At 39.9% G+C, this 23,125-nt stretch overlaps 1 protein-coding gene across 1 annotated transcript; it reads right to left on the minus strand.

Annotated features, from left to right (window-relative positions):
* Positions 1–4,635: 4,635 nt before the first annotated feature.
* meaf6 (MYST/Esa1-associated factor 6) lies at positions 4,636–9,690 on the minus strand. Its single transcript, XM_083783945.1, has 7 exons — positions 9,393–9,690; positions 8,029–8,144; positions 7,832–7,919; positions 7,674–7,719; positions 7,364–7,553; positions 5,149–5,182; positions 4,636–5,063 (listed from the first exon to the last, which is right to left on the minus strand). The coding sequence occupies exons 1-7, from the start codon at positions 9,480–9,482 to the stop codon at positions 5,049–5,051; spliced, it is 579 nt and encodes a 192-aa protein (XP_083640071.1). The 5' UTR covers positions 9,483–9,690; the 3' UTR covers positions 4,636–5,048.
* Between the last annotated feature and the right edge of the window lie 13,435 nt (positions 9,691–23,125).

Raw genomic sequence — 23,125 nt, forward strand, 5'->3', positions numbered from 1 at the left:
TTAAATGTAGGCTAGATACAGCTGGGATTGACAAGTGCTGACACTAAATAGTTGATCTGCTGAACTCGATCCAAGCCACTTGGTTTAGCTCCGCTTTTAAAATGGGACGTTGGCTGTCATGCTTATCTTGAACTATCACAGAGTAGTGCATTCTAATCGTGTGTTTATTGACAGGTTCCATTTGTTATTCCTTTCTCAGTGTCTACAGTGTAAATGCAGACAAGACTGCCTACGTCTCTGTATCCCACTAAAATCTTATCACAAGATCAACCCTTGATGAAAAATAAAAGGCCATGTTGTCAGTTGTGCTGTTGTTCAGTTCTGGCTTTTCCCATGACTCTTCCTGAGATATGTTTGACCTTGTTGTCCGAGATTAAAAAGATCATGTTTGGTCCCAGGAGGAGGAGGGGACAGGCTTGAGAAGCCAGGAGAAGCGAGTGAATCTCTGTGGCAAACATTCGTGATTTCACTTTAACATTGTCAGGGTTGGGTATATGATGGAAACTAGCAAGATTAGTGTAAATGAGCTACATTACAAAAACAAAATGTGTGTGCAGCTTTGTGACTTGATATTTGAAGTCATTGTACAAATATCAGTAGATTACAGTTAACAAAAAATAGAAATGATGAGGTTGTTAAAAACAAACATTCATTTATGCAAGGATTGTTTGTAGAATGGGTACAGGCAGCTCAACGAAGGTACAGGTCAATAAAAAATCTGCTAAGACTTGTTTACATAAGGGTCCTCCATTTTCAATTCATCAGAATTGTATGTATTCAAATAGGCTTATGGGTCCATTTGGTTACATTTGTACACTCTCAGAGTTAAATTAACCCTGAGTATTTTACTGTGTAACATTGAAGGATGTGAGAGACAGAGATACTATAAAAATGTTTGTGGGTGAGAAGAGCATAAAGGAAATGTATATACAGCACATATCTTGAAATAGCAATTAATCTAGGTTATACATTGTGATTGTGACATTCAAAGTGCTGTAAACTGGAATACAGTGTCAGTTTTAGTTGTACATTTGACGTTCTGTTAGACACAAGTCACACTTCTGTGTTCCACACTGGATGGTGTATGTATGGGGTTTTGGCTCTGCTGCTTGTAATTGGTGTCTGAGAAAAGGGCCAAGTGTATTGGCTGAATCTGAGAGCCCATCAAGGTCACCATCAAAAACACACCCATTACCTCCCTTTTTAGCTGTATTTTTGGATTCATAAACTTTACTTTATAAACTATATTGGATTCATGTTAGTGTATTTTCAGACGTTTAACCACTTCAAACCCTCAATACTTTGTAAACCTTTCCTTTGGGTTCGTACTTGGTCTGATCTTTTTGCCCTGTACACCAAACCTGTTTGCTGTAAATAGCCAATGTACCGTGTAAATCTTCTATTTTCGGCTAATGTTCCCCCCAAAATAGGGATGAGAGGTGGTTCAAGTGGTTAATGTAAAAAATAAAAAATAAAATAAAATAAGTCCCTATTACACAAAGATTTGGCGACCCCACTGCAGTATCTCTGAAGAACCCCTAGGGCTTGAAGACTACTCTCTTACATTACTAACATGAACAAAAGATGAAATACCACTCCGATCTATCAAGCAATACCCAGTCTAAGCGCTCTTCAGACTTGGCTAGCCACAGCGGAAGGCATAAGACTATAGGCTGCATACCACCAAGCCCTGGTGAGGGGTGGTGAACCACACTCATACCCATATGCCAACTTTCCTTCTCACTCACAAACATGTCAGAGTCTCACATCCTTCAATGTTACACAGTAAAATCTGCAGGGTTAATCTAACTCTGAGTGTATAATCAAAGTTATGAATAAAAGATTTTACTGTATATGTTGCTTTGAGATACCCCTATAACACACAAGTGAAATAGCTGTACATAACAAATAACAATCACAAATGTATGAAGGAAATCAATATGTAATAATAGATTACAGACAGTAGCCTATAAAGTAATCCACCCAGCCCTAACCCCTGGTTCTATGGGTAACTTAAAAGCTTCCAAGAACCACATTCAACAGAATTCTGCTGGTGGAAGCTGTTAAAGCAATCAGAGGCTCACAACAGTGACCACCCACAAGCTTGACTGAAGAGGGATTTGCGTCACGGTCACGTGATGCCATTTATCTCTCTGCTGTTTTAGGTGCTAGTTTGAAATGAATGTAGACTCTTACATTATCCAATAACTCCCATTCAATTAAGTCCTGGTAGGTTTGTGAAATAGTCATCCCCACTCATGACTTAAAAAGTAATTGTAGTTACAGGTGGTCAAATTCAAGTACAGGAAATCTTTGTGGCATTCCATTAGTCTTGTTAGTTCATGATTTTCAGTTAATTTCCTGAACTGTATGGAAATTAAATGATTGGCTGGTACCAACCCCATAATACATTGTATGTACAGTCATGCCTCATTGCCTCATTACGCCCCCCCACCCACAGATTACAACTGGAATGTTATCTAGTGTGAACATAAAACAAGTTTCCAACCTGATCATCCTCGGGGCACATTTTAAACTGTAACTGGAGTGAGTCATGGACTCAAATGTAACATAGTCTGAACCATCCCCTCTTTTAGAGTTGGATGGTAACTGAACATGGGAGGAGACAGGGTGGGGATAAAAAAAATAAACCTACTGTGACACAGTCTGTGGTTAAGTAAAGAAAAATGTCCAGTATGTCTTAGGAACCCTGTATTAAAGTACAGCATATATAATCATCCATTAAGAGCACTCTCCAGGTAAAGACTGCAGTTCATACTGAGAGCAAAGTGCTCAACCGTGTCCCCACAAAAAAAGGATGACAGGAATATGCATGGTAGAGGAGAGACTGAGCAGTTGGTATGCCGGAAAAATAAAACACAGTAATTGTGTCATACATTCCAAATGAAATGTGACTCAAAATGGTGTGGCAGAGAAAAGCATAAAACCGAGGAATGCATTCCAAGGATGGACGTCTCCCAGACAGTCCCTCCATCATCTAGTTTGTCAGCAGTTCCGCTTTGCCAGGGTATCTGTGTTCATCCTAGCAAGATCCTTTTAGACAGTTCTCTGCTTTAATACTAGGAACTACTACAGCTTCTTAGTGTTTGTAGCTGTCCCAGTTATGGGTATAATATTTTATTTAGATTATTTTTCTGAAAATGCATATGGTAAATTGCATTTTTGTTTTGGGCAACAAACTGTATATTTCGGTATTTGTATGGTAAATGCATGGCGAGATAGTGCCATCCATCTACTGTGCTCGGCAGGTTGAATTAGGCTCACCTAAGCAGCTAATCACCTCTTTTCAATCACCTGTTGGGTTTGGGCAGAACAAACAGAGCAGAGGTGAAGAGATGAGCTCTTTCATGTCAGAGAGTCTCCACAAAAGATAAAAAAGAAAATAATATAAAAAAAGAACAAGAACTTAACTGAACTCCTAAAAGTCTGTGCAGAAGGCGCATATGGTATGTTCCCAGTTGTTTTGTTTCGTGTCTGTAAAAGTTATATTGCCATTGTATCGTGTATTTGTTTGTGACATGCGGACATTTCATTGTGAGAATATGGACAATTCATGGTAATTTAAAAAGACAGCATGACCTGACAAGGGCATTCATAATTTCATGTGGTAATAATTCATTGTGGTTAAAAAATGTGATTTCTTTGCAGTTTTTCACGTTGTCGCTTGGGATAAATAAAAAGCCCTCTCTATCAGTTGGGACGTTGTCTTATTTCTGCACCAGATGAAGATGGTTTAGGAGCAGTTAATGTTTCTGAGCTTGACAAATTACAGAAGGGAGTAGGCCTATTTAACTTTCTTTCAACTCAGGAGCAAAATCTTAAATTTTATCTCAAGGCTCAATGGATTTATTTTTTCAAGCCTTGAGATGAGAACAACACATACTGTAGTAGATTTTACCTTCAGAAGTGTAACTACACTAAAAATGACATTGTTCTGTTTAGTGTTGGGCGGTTAATATTTTAGCACCACCTAGTGAAATGTTTATGTATTTCATGGTGACAACAGCCAAAGATAGTACTTATGTCTATTGTCTAGTCCTTAATTACACCATTTTACTGAATAAATCAGCAGCATAAATTGTGACTCTTGTGACTAAACGCCACACGGAAAAACAGCCCTGACTGATGTAAAGCAGGCTACACTGTGTAAATAAACATGGGGTTGCCATACAATCTTGAGCAACATCAAGTCGCTCCTTACTCAAGTGGTTACTATTTTCATAAACTAAACTCACACTGTGAGAACTGTCACAAAGGAACGCAATAACAATTTCATAATGTTAGTACGTAAACACTCGGATCATATTTGGACTTTAAAAACAAACCTGTGTAAACTAATTCCGTCATCTCAAAACAATTGATGAGGAACGTAAATAAGAGTATAAACTCGGGAGACATCCAAGAATTTGTTCAAAGTTAACCGGCCTCCAAGTTCCAACTGCACATGACAGGGTTATACAAGAAGCAACACTGGTTTAAGGCAGTAATTACAGTCTTACAGGGAAGGGAAATGCCAATATTATCCAAGCTATGACCTCTCTCTCTTGCCATAGGCTGTTGTAATTACCAAGACCACAATTTATAATGCCCTTAATTAATATTTAAAGACATGATAAAAAAGTTTGTTGTTTTATTACAATTTTATGCTAAATAAGTCTTGAAATAAAAGCTGGGGCAATAATAATGATCTACAGTACTATTACTTACAAAAAACAAAATGTTACAATGGGGAAACATGACAGTTACATAATAAATATGTTTTAAACACTATACAATATGGCGTTACTACTAGGCTGGGCCTGTAGTAACATGCAAGACCATTCATCTTTTACTGTAAGGTAAAAAAAAAAAGAAGAAAAAAAAGCATAAACACAAATGTATCCAAAAGTTAGCAAAGGGGAATGTCAATTTACATGGTACAGGCAGAAATATGACAACCAACAAAGGTGTACAAAGTCCAGAAACTGTGACCATAGGCCTCCTCTGTGTCCAGGTGTTTGTCTATAATCACGTAGGCATCTTCTTTATTAAGTTGAATAGTCCTGTGACAGAGGAGGCATGATTTTAATAAAATACAGTAATCGAGCACTGTATCACGAAGACGAAGAAATTAAGAATTCAACTTACAGCTCTTGGTTTCTTGTTTACTTTCATGTCAAACCTACAACAGAAAAAACCAAACAGGTTTTAATTAGATATCGCACTGAATAAAAATCTTTCCTGTTTCTTTTGTTGCTCAATGTAGCCATGGCCGAAAAGCAGCACTGCTGCAGTGACAGACGCTAACAGAGTCCAGACCATAACAAGAACACCTGTTTCTTTTTCTATGTACGTAATCTGTAGCCTCACCAATCATGTTAATAGCACTAGAGACGGTTCTTTATTAACCAGCTAAGAATAGGACAACTTGAGCCGTTGAAATTAATCTGGGGTCGACTCGAAACTTGAAGATGTGTTGATACTTCAGTATTACATCTGAAGTATCCAATAGAATCCAGAGAGTTGCATGCTGATGTGTTATATAGAATAATTATGGCTCACGAATGAAGTGCTGAACATGCAGTATGACGGAGTAACTACCACTCTTAGGGCCCTACACACCGCGGGAGTTGTATTCATGCAATTAATTTAATTCGCCCGAAAATATACATTTGTTTAACTATTTATGTCATGGGTGCTTCCCCAAAGAAAGCAAATATTAAGCAACTATTAAGTGATGCAATTATTTTGTTGAGATTTTTCACCATACATAAAAAGGCATCAACCTGTATGAATTAGGCATCAACTAAATATTTTATATATATATATATATATATATATATATATATATATATATATATATGTGTGTGTGAAATACTCACATAATTTTCACATAATTTATTAATCGCACCCCCGGTGTGTAAAGACCTTGCAAAACTCTACGTCAACAGAAGCAGACGGAGAACAAGAGCAGGACAGACGGTGGAAAAGTAGGATGGGGTTTGCAGTCAGCTAAGACCATAGACATAGAATGATAGACGCCTCATTCGCGGCTGCAATTCATTGGAGTGACCTGTATCAAACTGAGGGCGGAAGTGCGCCCATAGTTATATGGACATGACTCATGAGTCTCAATGCGGCGTCCAGTCACGTGCCTCACTTCCCTTCCTTTCATTACGTTCCTTGGCACCAACATGGAAGCTTGCCCTCACTTGAGAGCATTCGCCCCAGAGCCGGAAGAGGCGACTACCTTTCTATGTCTATGGCTAAGACCATGGGAGCAGGAAGTAAAATTTCAGACTTACTCAAAGTCATAATCAAACATGGCAGAAGGACTGGGGGTGGGGGAAAGGGTCAGCATTAGGGGAAGGAAAAGAGCAGCAGTAGTTAGTACAACAATCAGAAGCTAGGTCCTACTTAGAAAGATTGTGAAGATTATGCCATAAATTAAATGAGGCTGTGAAAATCTGTAATTTGTTTACTGTAGTCTCTGAAGTAGAGATAATTTTTCTCATTGTTTACATTAAAGTGCACCTTTGATGACAAAACAAATTCTATCAAGTACATGAAAATCTGACATAACACTTCCCAATTTTCCTCTTGTCAAAAGTCAAAACACATTTTACATGACCATTTTACAGCATTGCGAGTATGAACTCTCGATATGCAGAACACAGACCAATTATTTGTTTTGGCCCTCCTACTGAGACATATACTTCACAGCGCAATGGTATTGCACGGCCATTCTCTGCACATGTGACACTTTCGCGGGATGGAGCACAAATTAGGCTTGATGGGCTGCAGCTGCGCGAGCATCTCCCTCTGGTCTAACCACAGCGACTGTAGGTGTGGTTTTGACTGGCTGCTTTGAATTGCCATTATTGTTTACACACAACAGAAACCAAGGATTATATATTTCAAGCGAGAGATCAGACTATAAATACCAAGCATTCTTCCTCCACACTGTGGAAAAACAGCATCTGTAAGTTTGCTGTGTTTGCTTTTAACATTTGAGTGCAGTGACCACTTTTCCATTGCATCTTATGAGCAGTAGGGTTCATGTGGTGCCAGCCTGCACGCACATACTGGTTCTTCTCGAGTGCGACGTTGTCTGATAAGGGGTCTATACTAGGGGAGTGTTGTTGTCAGATATTCATATCCTCCTCAATAGAATGATAGGATTCATGTTAATGCCAAAAGTTGCCTTATAACAAAAGGGTAATACATCGACAAAAGCAACTTGCAGTTCCATAGCTCCCGATTCCTCTGCATACTTTGCATTCTAAAGAACAAATGGGAACTACTTACTATAAGCCTAATGTTTAGAGTCTAAACACAATGATACTTTTCATTTGTATCTAACCTGTGTCTGTTCTTGTTCTTCCTCTTCTTGTGGTTGCCATGGTGGCTGCCTGAGGAGGACGAGGCAGCTTTCTGTGGCTTCATATCCTGCAGGGTTCCGTCTGCGTCCTCCGTGTCCTCGTGACTGGGCTCGTTCTCCTGGTTCTGGAGGTCCGGAGAGGTGTCACTCTCTGTGCCACTGCCTGGCTCACCTGAAGGTGAAAAGAAAAACAGTACAAACTCAGCACCTCATCCTGCAGTCGGTCACACCACAAAAAGTTAAACTTCCGATGCTGTCAATTTTAGTACATTCATGATATCTGGTGACTCACGCTTTTCGTTCATATGATCTGGTATACCGCCAAGTGCACAAACCGCCTGTTGAACAAAAGAGAACACCCTGTATTCTCACTTTGCATCAGGTGAAAGCTGTTCACCCTGAATATACTGCGATTATTTTGAAAAGGGAGAGCGGGAGAGAGGCACTCACTGCAACTGAGGTGACAGACGACTTGCTGAACAAACGCTCTGCCTCTTTGAATTTCCTATTTCTTCTGTCCGTCTTACTGTTGGAGTTCCTATTACGAAGGCATAACAAGACAACAGCATGAAGTGAGTGAACTCCATGTCATGACTTTTCCTTTATAATGCATCTAATCTTTCCATATACTGCCATGGTTTGCTTACTTTTGGTTGGTGAGGTATCTGTCCCATCCTCTGATGATGTTCCCATACATCTGGGTGTCTTCTAGGTAGCTGCCCTCAAATGCATAGATCTGTCTTTCCAAGTTCACCAATGTCTCCTGAAGAAACAGGAAAACGGCTTCTGAATTCTGATAATAATGCATCTGCCAGTTCAGAATGTACAGATCATGTAACCAAATGGGTCCATTTGTTTACAGTTTGTATACTCAAGAGTTAAATCAAGGGCCTGCAAATAATATGAATACTGTGGCGTGTTATAGAGAGTATGCACATGCATGATTTTTCCCATCAGGACACGCTCCCCTCATCTAGACTGAGTGGCAAAACATTGAGTAGCACTAGCATGGAGTGTTGGAGTTTGGAAGCGCTCGCCACCTGTTTCTAAATGTCACCTAATGCAGGAGGCAGCAAAATGTGTTATTGAAACAAGCACTTCCAAACTTTTTCTTAACAGAAAGTAGCTCATAACGTTTCTATGGTGGATTTTCATGAAACAAAAACTTTGCAGATAGAGGATAATTCAAGCTTTTCGTTCAGCTGCAATGTTGGTGAGTTTAACATTGTTTAATGCAATCAGACAGGTCTTTTCTGTTTGGATGAATGGGCTGTCAAGAAAGTTGTTTTTTGCCACTCAGTGGGCGTTCCCGCATAACGTCCAGGTACGATGACGTCACACGCATACCCTCTATAGCAGGACTGACTGCACATATGAAAACTTCCTTGTGGAGCACATGGGCACACAATGACAGGTGCAGGGTAATTAATGACGCCTGATCAGTCCACTCCAGCAATCATGTCAGACCCCGCTGGGTAGTTGAAAAGTGTAGATATTTTAATCACTAATCAAGTTCTCTGCCAGAGCAATTCATTATTGGGTGAGTACACACTGCAGCGCCACAACTTTAAATGATGGGCGGGCAGGGCATGGGAGTGATATATGGCTAATACATTAAATGTATGTATATGTAAGATCACAGCCATTCTAAGACTAACAATGGCTCAAATGGATGGGGAATGTAACAGGGAATGAACCCAGAAAGCCCCCCCTTTGAACAATACGTTTCCCCCCCTCATGCCTACAGTTGTAGCTTATGTGTATCGTCATTGTGAAGTGTTATTATCGTAACGTAAGAGATGCTGTCTCTGTTGTGCTAGCTAGTCTCTGTTGTGCTAGCTAACGTTAGAAGCTAGCGCAGCCACATATACCGGAAGCTCAGCTTGCTAGCTGAGGTTAGCTTGGCATATGCAGCTAGCATTCGCTTAGCATATTCCCATCGAAACGCTACAACTGTACGATGATTCTGACGAGACGCAATGTAAACGCCTGCGGGTTGTAAGTAACTTACAGCCAGTTCTTGTTTCCTCTTCACCAGCTCTGCGAGCTCCCGACGAGTGTCGGGGATCTGTGGCGGAGTCACCTTAGCGTGCATCGCCATGATGGATCTCCCTCCTCATCGAAAAACAAAACAAATGGCGCCGCCGCGGATGTTGCAAATTCTTCTTCTTGTTGATGTTTTATGGCGGGTGGTAATCCTATCATGTCGTGCAGTACCCCCACCTACCGAGTTGTAGAGTAGCCTCGGTCCCACTCATCTGCGAAAAGAAATGGTTGTAGAGTGAACCGCGACTTTTCTCAGGTCACCCCTGTATTAATAATGCAACATTAATAATGCAAGTTATGCAACACAAAATAAAAGGCTGAAACGCTGTAAGCATGCAGCAGCCAGATAAACACCTATTTCAGTTAAACACCACGGCACACCACAGGTCAGAGGTTACTATTGTATTATTAAGAAAATAAACTCACTTAATTAATTATTAAATCGCGATATGGTGTACCCACGCCCACTTGTGACGTCACTCGATGTCCCCACGCCCATCCTCCAGCCCTCCAAAAAAACATCAAAAACCACTGTTCATAAACTTCATATCATTGTCTGGCGTTCACAAAGTAAAAAATACAAAACAGTTGTTATACGTTAAAAACAAACACACATATTGTCACATCGGGGAAATTAAAACCTTTCTTAATGCCGTTTCTCAGTCCCGAGGCAGTCTCGACGTCACGTGTTCACGTGTTACGCACGTGCGCTTACCAGGTGATGGACCAATCAGAGCGCGTCTGCTGAATTTGAGCTGCACCTTCAGCCTTCATTCCATCAGCTGACATCTTGGAGAGCGGTCGCGTTTGCCAGTTGATCCGGAATCGACCGTTTGTAATTCGAGTTTTGCTACGGTTTGTTGTCGAAGCTATCTTCCTACAGATTGTTGGCTACTGTTTAGTTTGGCGTTTATTTGACTCGAGTTTTTGCGGTTTGTGTTGAGGGCTTGAAGCTCGTCGCTCTGAACAGGTGATTTGAACTTGTTGAAGATGGTGCTCAAAACGAGACCGTTAGTAGTCGGCGTGAACGAGGTTCTGGAAGGAGGCGAGGGTTGCCGTTATCTCGTCAAGAGCGTCGTGGGAGCCGGTGACTTTTCCACTGTCGTTAAATGTGTCGACGTGGACACGGGTGTCACCGTGGCCGTTAAGATCGTCGAAAAACAACACGCTGCTGTAGCAGAAAACGAGGTAAAGACAAGTGTTTGTTTCATAATAAAAATCCACGTTTATCCATGTTGTGATGGATATTGTGAGCTACTTTCTGTCAAGAAATTTCGTTGGAGATATAGGAAACGCTCGTTTTCAAAAACGCAACCTCCTGCAGCCTAGCGTTATGTGCGATTTTGAAACGGGTACGTGGTAGTAGTAGTACGATGCAGGAGTCAGGGCTATCCCCTTTCGGTACCCTCGGTTAGCTTTTCTGAATTTTGGACCGCTACCCTAGGGTACCGCGTCCAAACTACAGAAAAGTTAACCGAGGGTTCCGAAAGGGGTTAGAGACGAGTCAGGACCAGAGTGATTTACAACGAGCGCATCCAAACCACAATACTAATAAAAAACATCACCTGCACGGAATTTATTGAAGGAAAGTAACTCACAAAAGCCTGGAAAAGCTGATAGCTTTACGGTCAGAGCAGATTGATTGATTGAAATATTTATTAACAGTTTGTCGAATTTACAGTACATTTTAAGCACAAACTCAATACAAAGACTGTCAACTGTGAGTGGACGACCCAATTAAGCATTACACTTGTTTACAACAGGGTCCACATACATTGTTCAATTCATCAAAACATTTAAAGACATACAATCGTGTAGCAGTGTAGCATATAGCCTCGGAAACCCAGACGTTTTTATTTCCAGGGAGGTAAAAAAGTAAAAAAGTCTGGGTCCGAGTCCACTTCAATTCGGCATTTTTTGCCAACGGCTGATTCGGTCTGGTTTATTAATATTAACCAGGCTAGGTCTGACCAGCCTCGGTCGGGTCGCTTGGAGGTAGGGTGTCCGTTGCAAACAACACTATGTCCAAGCCAAGGCTGTGCATCAGTAGATGCTTGTTAATGTTAACTAGGCACTTCTTAAGTTCTTGGTGTTTGTTTTGACAATAATATATTCTACTAATGTCCTGATTAAGTAGTCAAATTAGCATCTAACTAAAATGATCTTTATATGGTAAACCCAATATACTTTGTAAATTTAATTTATACAAGCTTGCCTTGTACAATCTGCCAATTTCTAGATTATTTTATGAAATGTATTTTATGAAATGTAATGTTTTAAATTGTTTGAAAAATGTCCAGAATGGGAATGACAGCCCAGTTGAAAGTAACACACTATAACATTGTATGTTCTTGTATTTTCAGGTGTCCATTTTGGAAACGGTGAAAGCCTTGCATCCAGACAGATGTGGATTGTTGAGCTTTCACAAGAGCTTTTGGTACAATGGACACAGATGCTTGGTCTTTGAGATTCTGGATTGTAATCTCTTAGACTTCATCAATGACAGAGGTGGACCTCTGTCATTGATGGAGATTAGACCCATCATACAACAGGTACAAACACGGATATTTCTAGGGTGTTATTTTGTTGGTTTTCAGCTTGCCACAGCGTTGCAGAGTGTTAACATTTATGTGTTGTTGGTTTTCAGCTTGCCATAGCATTACTGATGCTACAGACTGTGGGTCTGATCCACGGAGACATCAAGCCAGACAACATCATGTTGGTCGATCAACATCAACTTCCCTTCAAAGTCAAACTCGTCGACTTTGGACTGGCTACAGATGTATCTGAGGTGCAACAAGGATGCAAGATGCAACATCCTTATTTTAGGTGAGTTGCATTTACATAATAAACATGTTGTCTTTGTTATTAACTTGTCTACTTTACCTGTATATTGTTGCTGTCGGGCAGAAACCTAGCATCTCCATAGTCCTCCAAAAGTAGCAGATCACAATGTGTTCTGCTAAAGTGCATTGTGATCTTGTGGATCTGCTAGGTTTCTAATTGAAAATCTTTGAACAAGAAATTTGAAGATTTGTATCCTATAGTCACGACTGATCGATTTGGAACACAGGTTATTTTGTCCATTCCCTGGAAAGTAATAGTTCTCTACATACAAGGTCCACCCCACAGTGACAATATACTAGTCCGTAAGTTGTCATTGCATAAGCTTTTTTGATTGAAATATTTATTAACAGTTTTACAGAATTACAGTACATTTCAAGCACAAACTCAATACAAAGACTATTAACTGTGAGTGGACGACCAAATTAAGCATTACACTTGTTTACAAGAGGGTCCACCATGTTCAATTCATATTTTGCTTTCTTTTATTTACGTGGATCGCTGTGATTACTTTGATTTATGTTTGAGCACCCTTTGAGTCATTCATATTGCTTTAATAAACGCATTGTTTTGGATCCAGGGAATTCCTTTTATATGCGGAGCAGAGCACGTCTGACAACCTGGCCCATCCCTTCGCCTCTCAGCGACTTTAAGGTTTTCTCATGTAGTCGCTTTACATTATATTATTGGAAGCAGCTGCCACAGTAAGCATTCCATTTGCCCTAAAAGTGTAAGGAGTGCGAACGAAAAGTCAAGTGTAAAATGTCTCACATTGTTCTCTTTCTACCCACAGAGCACCAGAAGTGTCACTGGGTCTTCCCATCACAGAGGCTGTTGACATGTGGTCACTGGGATGCTTTATGGCTGCCGGGGTGCTGGGAGAATACCTGTTTACTGGAAACTCTGAATATGAAGTGGTGAGTATTTTGTTATGTTAATACCACTCAATATGATGTGCTTACTAGTATATTACAACTGGAGTTGTGAGCTTGTAGAATGAAGATCCTATTTTTGGTAATCCAGCTAGATATGCCATTATTTATTCAATAAGTTATAAAAAAATAGGATGATAATTCAGTTCATATATTTATTTCATATCCATCAGTTATTTGTTTATTTTTAATTTGTTTGCTAGTTAAACAGGATAAGTGCTAGGGACGTAATCCCGTAACCGAGACGTCTTTGCACTGAGTGCCATGCCTGTAAAGAGGTAATAATAAAAAATAAAAATAAAACTCCCTCTTTATTTTTTATAATGGGAGAATTGGCACTCAGAGCCTAAACTGGTGACCACCAGGTGGCACTGAAGGAGTTAATGTTCTAAAAAGTAAACTTTAATCAAATCGAGTTTTGTTTTTATTGATTAGAAAATCTGGTATTGGTTACCTGCACTTCAAGTCAAATGAAACGTGTTGTATACTACTAACTGATGTTACTGTTGGGCTGTTTAAAAAAAAATGCTAACATGATGTTGTGATGTTGTTGTTCAGATGCGATCCATCATGCTGAAGCTTGGGATGCCATCACAGTCCCTCCTAGATGCTGGTTCCAAAAGCCAGGAGCTTTTCATCCGGGACAAACGTGCATGGAGACTTAAGGTATTGCAACTCACTCCCTCCCTCACTGTGGCTGAACTGGCCTAATAAGATCTCTGACATTTTCTAGTGCCTTTGTAATCATCACTGTTGGGTAGAAACCTTGCATGGAAATGGACACAAATAACCTGTGTTCCAATCGATCCAATGTAGTTATTATTTAGTCTCAAACTCTTTAAAATATGTTGGTTAAATATTTAGAAAACTCACACAACCATTTTCAGCATGTCCTCCCTATTTTAGGGATATCTTTATAGGTGAAAAGATTTTCAATATCCTAAAAGAAAAAAGCTAAAATGGATGATCTATAACCTGTTTAGCTTATACCTCTTCTATTCTTGTTAGTTTTGTCATATGAAAAAGTATAAAATAGGGAATTAATTTATAAAAATATATAAAACGATGACATTTTTCTGCCTAACAGCTTCAATATATTTATTTTGTATTTTGCAGAAACTGTAAAAGATGCATCTTAAAATGTATCTTGTGTTTTTTCTTTTTTTCCCCCCAGACTCTACAAGAGTATGAAGCTGAAACAGGCTTCAAAGCTGAAGAAAACTGGGATAGCCTGGGCGGACTGGTAAGTAAGCTGCTACTTATTTTATAATTTTCTATATTGCTGTTGTCGGGCAGAAACCTCTATTCCAATTTTCTAAATATTTGTTTGTCTACCCGCTTTGAGTTGTACATATGAGGTTTTCACCCGACTATTATATAGCAACATTTCTTTTTCAGAAAACTTAAATACGTGATTTATTTGGACAGTGGCTTATCCTTTTTATCGTTTCCATACACAGGATTTTGATGATGATATGGACCCTTATCACAAGGCGCTTTTCATGGACTTGATGAAGAGGATGCTACATTGGGACGCGAGGGAGAGAATAACACCCATCCAGGTGTTGGAGCATACTTTCATCACAATGCCCCACCTGGTGCTCCAGAGCTCCTAGTAAGTATCAAATAAGTAACAAATCTACACAGTCAAATCCTAGGGTACGTGACATTTGTTTCTTAACCCATTCTGACCTGAGATCAGATTCATACGAGGTTTCCGCCAGACACACACTGGTCTGATAAACCCATTCTGACCTGAGATCAGATTAAAAAAATGTCAGTCGCTCTTCGATTTTTCAAAAATAGCAGACCTACAAGCTCGTATCGCGCCACTCGGTGGCGCGATATGAGCTTGTAGATCTGCTATTTTTAAATAGCTAAAGCATAACATGATGCTGACACCAAAATGGGTGCCCGGTCAGAATGGGTTAAAACAAGTGTTAAATAGCTCTATATTCTGATAGTACTCGTGTTTGTTCAGTAAGTTTCAATGTCTCTCCTTCTCTTTAGTAAACAGAAAATGCATTTTCAGCTTGGGATACCTATTTTATTCAATCAGGAGAGAGAACTTGCACAAAATATCACTTGCCCTACCTAACAATAGTGAATAAATCCAAGGTCAATATGAAATAACATGGATGGATATGTACATAGATGAATGTATTGATATAAATTGATTGACAGGTTGTTTTATCTAACAAATCTTTCATTGTTCTCTTAACAGTGGTCACAACTGCCTCCTGTCGCAGCACAAGTGCCCACTCCCAGTGACTCCAGCCAATAGGAAGCGCCTACTCCCCGTCACTCCAGCCAATGGGAAGCGCCCACCCACCATGACTCCAGCCAATGGGAGGTTGAGGAAACGGCCACTCACTGCGTCTACACCCACTCGCAGGTTGGGGAGGACTTTGAAGAGGAGGAGGATACTGTAACAGAAACTGCCTTCTTGGAGGCTGGTCCACTCCAAAGTAAATGTTCCACAGTCAGTCCATCTCCAACTAGACTGGTATCAAGTCATTTTGCAGTTTTCTGATCCGGTCCATGGCGGATATTAACTGCGTTATGAAACCATGGCGGAAACAATGAGCACCGTTGCTCCTCCAAAAGTGATTCTCCTCGGCCAGAGGCATTATCATTTGTTCAGTTTGTTATAATAACCGCTAGGGTATATCCGCCAACCCGGAAACCACTTTCTAGAATTCTAGAGTACGTTTGGCCTAGACTAGATCATACTGGACAGTTTGGGAATGAAATCCAGGCTTTCAAGATGGTGACACAAGGTTACCTCCAACAAGCTTCTGTTATACTGTATTCATTCTTATATGTTAATACTGTATAATATAATGTGTATATACTGTATATATGTATATACTGTACGTTTGTACATTCTTGTATATAAGTGTGTGTGTATATATGATGTATAATGTATATACTGTATGTATGTACATTCTTGTATATAAGTGTGTGTATATATAATGTATAATGTATATACTGTATGTATGTACATTCTTGTATATACGTGTGTATATAATGTATATACTGTATTTATGTGTATAATGTATATACTGTACGTTTGTACATTCTTGTATATAAGTGTGTGTGTATATACTGTATGTATGTACATTCTTGTATATACGTGTGTATATAATGTATATACTGTATTTATGTGTATAATGTATATACATTTGTGTGTGTGTATATATGAATAATAAACTTTGGTTGAATCTTGACAAGTCATCTTTGTTTGACCACTTTCACCCTCGTGTCCCTGTTTTGGGCATGTCATAGGAGACATTTTTTAGATTGGTCATTTTGTAGATCAGCTACTTTTTTTTAATGAATGTTAGTTTTTCCATAACATGCAGTTCCTCAGTAATGTCCATCCAATGTTCTTTAGTTGGTGGGTCCTGTTGGAGCCCAGAGTGTTTTTCAGTGCGGCTCCACCTTGTATGTTTTGATATGCATGCGTTCACACTATTTTTGAGGGGCCTTCAACACCTGGTGTGTCACCCGTGTAGTCATGTGTGTGGCCAAGTCTATGGACTTTTTACAGAATAATTTCTTCCGTTAAAAGGTTTTTCCATAACATGCAGTTCCTCAGTAATGTCCATCCAATGTTCTTTAGTTGGTGGGTCCTGTTGGTACCAGCGTCGTGTGATCGCTTTCTTACTTAAGAGGATCTTGATTAAATATTTATCATTATTTAGATACTCTTCAGGGATATTTCCCAGCAATAAAAAGGAACAAGTCTGAGGTACCACCCTAAACCAAAACTGATATTGTTTAGATGTGCAGAGTGAGGAAGTTGGATGCCCCTGTGGGATCAATACAGGTATCTTATCTATATGGACTATATTAGTTTAAATATTTAATATCAAAAGTTGTCCCTTATCTGTTGTTGCCATACCTTTTAATTGAACCAAGGCCACAGTCCAGGCCAGGCCAAGTGTATCATATGTCTCTTGTATCATCAGACCTTCCTTGTGAATTTGTCTCAATCTTGCCCTGAAAGTGTACAGGTTCAGGTTGAAGCAGTATTAACCAATTGCATATTGGCCACGGGGTGGCGCTAAAGTACAATAATGCAAACTGGATTCAGGGCCAAATCTGTTGGTTTTATGTTGTCATAGTAACATTTGTTGAAGATCCATTGTTTTTCCCTTTTTGGTGACAACTTTTTATCCTACAGTTGGATAAGTAAGACTTTGATCGTTATATTTGATCAAATATCAGTGATTGACAGATATTTCCAGGTGTTTAATCAGTAAATTAATCTAGGAATGTATTCCTATAATTATTTAATATGTTAACCTGTACAAATGACATGCAGCTATGAGCTACACAGCATACAGCAGCGGATCTATTAGACTCTTATCAATCTACAGTCTTGTGGTGCTGGATTGTTTATTTTATTGATAGCCAGCGATGAATGTTATGTTATGTCAATGTCTACATGAACCATGGGCCAGAATGATCAAGGATTGAATAATGGTGAGTTTCTCTGATTTGCTGCTGCAGACATGAATGTTCATTTTCATAATGCCTATAAATGATTAATTTGTTTGACCATTGTCTAGTTTGTGAGATTTCAAGTTATACTACATCGTCAGTGCCTACCAAATACCAAGCAGTTGTGATAAGCTATACAGAAAGGAAGGGGTTTTCTTCACAAACCAAGAGATTCTGCTGGCAAGACAGTTTGGTAGGACAATATCAACGAGTCTACAACTTCATTCATATGTATACATATATACCGTTGTACAAAATCATATCAATTGATGGCAGACAGACTTAGATATGCAGCATATGAAGAATAACTATTTGTATTTGCTTCAGAATGAAAATCCTGGACCAGGCACTTATGGTTCTATTGCCACTGCTGAAGTCATTAGCCCCTCTTTCTCAGTTACAGGCACGGGAAGTTTTGCATCAAAGGTGAAGTTGTCCTTATAAGTCAACTTTTCAATGGCATGTACTTTGTGGGGTCTCTGGATTGCACTTGAATTGCCAGAAAGTATAATAAACTTGCCTGGATATAATCTGCTCATTACCACTATAGGCTCTCAGATTCCCCCCTAACCCACAGAGAGGTAGGCCTACCCCTGGGCCCAACGCATACAACCTGCAGTCCTCATTGGTTAAGTACAACTTAAGCAGAGGGGCCTCCAGAGCATTCAGATCACCTGTGGGACTGCAAAGAGATGTTCCCAAGGACATAACTCCAGCACCAAATCAATATGATGTATGTGAATTATTCAAGTGCACTGTAATTATTCAAAACGAAAATCTTCAGTGTTAATGTATCTCTGAAAAATGTGGCTTGCCATGGGTCTTTTTACTCAGTGTTAACTGTTAAATGTATGTAAAATGTTTGTTTTGTTTGTTCTGTTTAAATTGTATTTTGTATATTAAAGTTTTACTCTCCTGGATCTATAGGTACACGAAAGAAATCCTATAGTTGCTGCTTCATCTGCTTTTTTGTCAAAAACTAGACGTAGCTATTTTTCCTCCCCTAAAACTGTAAAAGTGCCATCACCATGTAAGTATCAGTATCATTCTTATTTACTCTAAGGGGCTGCATTACATTTACTCTATTTAACCTATTAAAACCGACTAAGCATCCATGAGAGCCAGTCATTTTAGATTTTTGTGTCTCTCACACATAAATCTTGAGTGTGAGTGTGCGAACTACTGATTCAGAAGGCATTTGTAGAATCGACCTCAGGGCTTAATGGGTTTACTTTAAATATTTTGTTGTTACTTACAATTCAAGGCCACTATGAAGTGAAGGAGACCGTGATCCAGAAATGCCCCAGAGTTGCCATGTCGCCTTTCAAGTCAAAAACTCCAAGGCTCCCTCCTGCACAGGACAGCCTTGTGCCAGGCCCAGGAGCCTACAACCCCCACCAGGCCCCTGCGCCAGTGAAGAGGACCATCATGCCGTGAGTAAAAACCCATGATATGAAGTCTGTGCACAAAAAAGATACCATAGCAATTTATTACCACCAGATGTGACATTTGAGCATAAGGTCTTCATTAGACAATCTTGTATGTCTGCTGAAGAGCTATGGTGACATTTTCTATTGTGAGGACTTAATTTGACACTCTATGGAAACATATAGGGCTCCATTTTCGTCACCGCTAAACCCCTTATCCCTAAACGTCTTTGCCTTTTTTACTATTTTTTATTACTAAAAACATTTTTGAATAGTTCAACTAGCCAATCTACATTGACACGTTGTGAGCTTGTAGCCTGGCCATTTTAACTGTTCAAAAATGTTTTGCAAAATAGGTTCAGGGATAAGGGGTTTAGCGTTTTCAGTGCGGCTCCACCTTGTATGTTTTGATATGCATGCGTTCACACTATTTTTGAGGGGCCTTCAACACCTGGTGTGTCGCCCGTGTAGTCATGTGTGTGGCCAAGTCTATGGACTTTTTACAGAATAATTTCTTCCGTAAAACATTTCTGGACAAGTCAATGGCAAACGACGTAAGTGGCGTCATGTTTGTGCATGCCCCCCAAAGTCGCCCCTCACTTCTCACAAGTGTGATTTTTGTATAACCAACAATATTAACCAGTAACCTTACTTTACCTTATTCACTGGCCTATAAGTCCATTTTCTCAACTGTCTTTTTAAGGAGGCGACACTATCTGACGCTATCAGCCCCTCCTCTGATTGTTCACAAGAGCCCTCTCTTACCTGGCCCAGGGCAGTATGATCTAGTAAACTATGACGGACCACCCAAGCACCTCATGTCCTCTGCTGTGTTTGTATCACATACCAGACGGATGATCCAAGAAAAGCAGGGCCAGGGCGGACCAGGCCCAGGTACTCTTTCAAGCCCCTTATACTTTACAAGACAAAATGCTTTGTAAATTACAGTGGTGCTATTTCATTTCTGTTGAGTCTGTTCTGAATTGACATGTAATGATACCCTTCAGGGCTGCACACGCAACAACAGTTTGTAATGGGAAATGATGCCAATATCAATACAGTCAGTGTAGTCACACAAGAATACAAGGTTGTCTGACATAATGTTAGTCTTAGTTCTCTCATTTCTAGCTTTGGGATGGTCAAGCTCACGATTATTTAATGGACTGTGTTAGCCAATACGGCATGAGAATTATTTTGAGTAATACTAACTTCCCCCACCCCCTTCTCAGGTTTCTATGAACCACAGACACCATCAAAGCGGTCGTTCTTGTACAATCATTCCAAGATCTGGATTCCTACATGAGACACTCAAGGCAGCTGTGTGTGGGAGTTTGTAAGTGTGGCTGAGCGCTTATGCACGTGCATAAACCAAGTAACAGTGACAACATTATATCTGTGGGGGTGGATGAATTCCATGGATATAAATTTAGACACTTTGACAATCCCTTCTTTGCTCACACATATTTTTGGTCTACAGTCTGACTGACTGATGAGCTATAATGATTTTACAAATATCCGGTCGTATTAATGGAATTGTTTATTAGTAATTATGTGTCAACAAGGCGATTCAATAGATACTGTACAGATAAAAAATCATGACATGATATACTGTAACTGTTGCTTTAGGCAGGCAACTGTCTAAAGAACTGCTGGTCTGGCCAATGATACAACACAATAATATAACAGCTGTGGTTGAGATGATGTGACCATGCCAACTGTTAAGGCAGAGTGGAGGGTGGTGAGGGACACTGAATGTCAACAATGCCCCTGGCTGGGCAAGGAGTATAGACCCAGAAGACAAATGGACAAACTCTATGACTTACCGTATTCATTATTATTATAATGTATATTATTGAATATGAGGAACATCGCCATGGCAATATATTTGTATTTACCAGGTGGTGCTTACAGTACATCTATAAAGAAATATAGTATAAGTATAAGTTTGCTTGTAAGTTTGTGTAAGTTTGCTTGTGAGAAATAAGCTAGAAATAAGTTGGAGTTTTTGCTTAGTGCTCACCCTGTGGTGTCTGCTCACTCTGCTGTTGATACCACGGCAACTGCACACATGCTTGTGACTCCCACAACATAACAGCTGTAGTTATATTCAGACAGTGACTTCAATAACAGGCTCTCCACAAATCATATCCTGTAAAAAAACATTATACAAATGTCTTCCGATCTGCCTTTTAGATCGAGTCAAGTTAAAAAGTTTTACAAGATAATTGCAGCTTTTAAAGTACTGTGATCTGGATGGCACAGACACCTCTGCCGGTATATAGAGTGGGAGTGCTTAAGGTGGTATTATTATTCTCTGTTTTTGTTTGGCAGTTATAACAGGGTTAAATGTAGTGTCCTAGTGGTGATGGTAGAGTGAGGTATCCACATTCCTCAATGAGTTTATGGGAGGCCCCTCTAAGTTATAACCAAGTGCAGGTAGGCAAGTATGAACAAGTATTGCCTCAAGGGAAGCCTATTCAGACTGCCTTTTATTGTCAGGATAGGTATGTATAGGTGCTAAGTAAACTACACTACACTCTGTACGCTTCAGCACAAGAAAGTTAACGTGAAGCCACAAACATTCAGAAAGGTATACCTAATATCAAACATTATATTTGAAAGCATTCTAGGCTACTTATAGATGTGTGGTTTCATATGAGAAAAGGGGACCACAGGATGTACAGGGAGAATACTACTGTGCTCAACAACCACATAATCATCAACAAGAACAACATTATGACATTAAAAGCAGATGTATAACAGGCATGCAAATCACATGCAAGCATAGAGCACATGCATAGCACATAAAGCAATGATTGAGTCTTAAAAAGTATGAATCTAGGCTAAAGCACATTCACAAAATTAAAAGAAAGCCATGCATGGAAATGGTGCTGGATGAATACAAATGGCCTGTATGGTAGATTCATATTATGGATATAAGCATTTCAAAACCTCTGCATTAATGAAGTGTTCTAGGTCTGCAGTGCATGAACCTTTTGATTTATCACAATGCAGTGGGACAGTGGGTTGGGTTGATAACTTGATATTTTCCCTGTCATCATTAGTATCTCGATATCGTCATCAGTGGAACAAAGAGTCTATTCATTGATCATTGATTGAATTGAATGACCTCAAGTCAAGGGACAAGGAGAAGGAGATGATCACATGTCCATGGAAATTGCATGACTTAATGTTTTCTTCAAAAGCACCACATGCATTCACCATGGTGGAAAAACATTAAAAGGGCCTTTAGTGTGCTGTGCCGTGCTGTGCTGTGCCTGTGTGTCACACAGAATATACCTATACTTTAATGTTTGCACTTTTCACTTCTCACCAGTTTCAAGCATTTTTGTCTCCACCAGGCCGAAGGCATGGGGGGAGAGTATGTTTTGCACTCCGTCCGTCCGTCCGTGTGTCCGTCCGTCCGTGTGTGTGTCCGTGAGCAGCTAATCTCCGGCACCGTTAACCCGGTCGATGCCACATTTTGCACACACACTCCCTGGATGCCAACGATGAACCTAAATTGCCCCAAAATTTCCAGAACGGCCTGTTATAGCGCCACCAGGAGGCCGCTTTGTGCAAAACAAGTTTTTGCACAGTACACCTACAGATTTTGTCCAAACATCGCGCAAATTGGTACACAGTCTCTCTAGTTTATTTTTGTTGCCCTGCTATCCAACCACCAGATGAAGGCAAGCTGCAATGTCCTACATTCCTATCCTTCTGGTGGAGACCTGTGCCCAGAAGGGCACTTTTTCTAGTTTTAATACTTATTCTAAGTGGAAAGTTAATGTAACTAAACGATTAAAACGCACCATAGTCACTAGTAGGCTACTCGGCTGAAGTTTTATCAATCAGAAATTGAAAGACTACTCTCTGAGTCTGACCACGCACTGCTCTGCTCACCTTGCAAATATCGCTTTAATGTGTATAGTCCGTCGTACGACGAAGTACAAATCTGGGCGGCTGGGCCTGTGTGCGAGTCC

Source organism: Protomyctophum parallelum (genome assembly GCF_964188405.1).
Source record: "Protomyctophum parallelum genome assembly, chromosome: 1".
NCBI classification, from domain to species: Eukaryota; Metazoa; Chordata; class Actinopteri; order Myctophiformes; family Myctophidae; genus Protomyctophum; species Protomyctophum parallelum.

What these genes read in the sequence shown, in the direction of transcription:
- meaf6 (XM_083783945.1), bottom strand. Translation starts at nt 9,482, where the DNA reads ATGGCGATGCACGCTAAGGTGACTCCGCCACAGATCCCCGACACTCGT. An exon ending in CGTCTGTCACCTCAGTTGCA is followed by an intron (nt 7,720 to 7,831) that starts GTGAGTGCCTCT and finishes TTTGTTCAACAG; the next exon opens with GCGGTTTGTGCACTTGGCGG. An exon ending in AGATCATATGAACGAAAAGC is followed by an intron (nt 7,554 to 7,673) that starts GTGAGTCACCAG and finishes TTTCACCTTCAG; the next exon opens with GTGAGCCAGGCAGTGGCACA.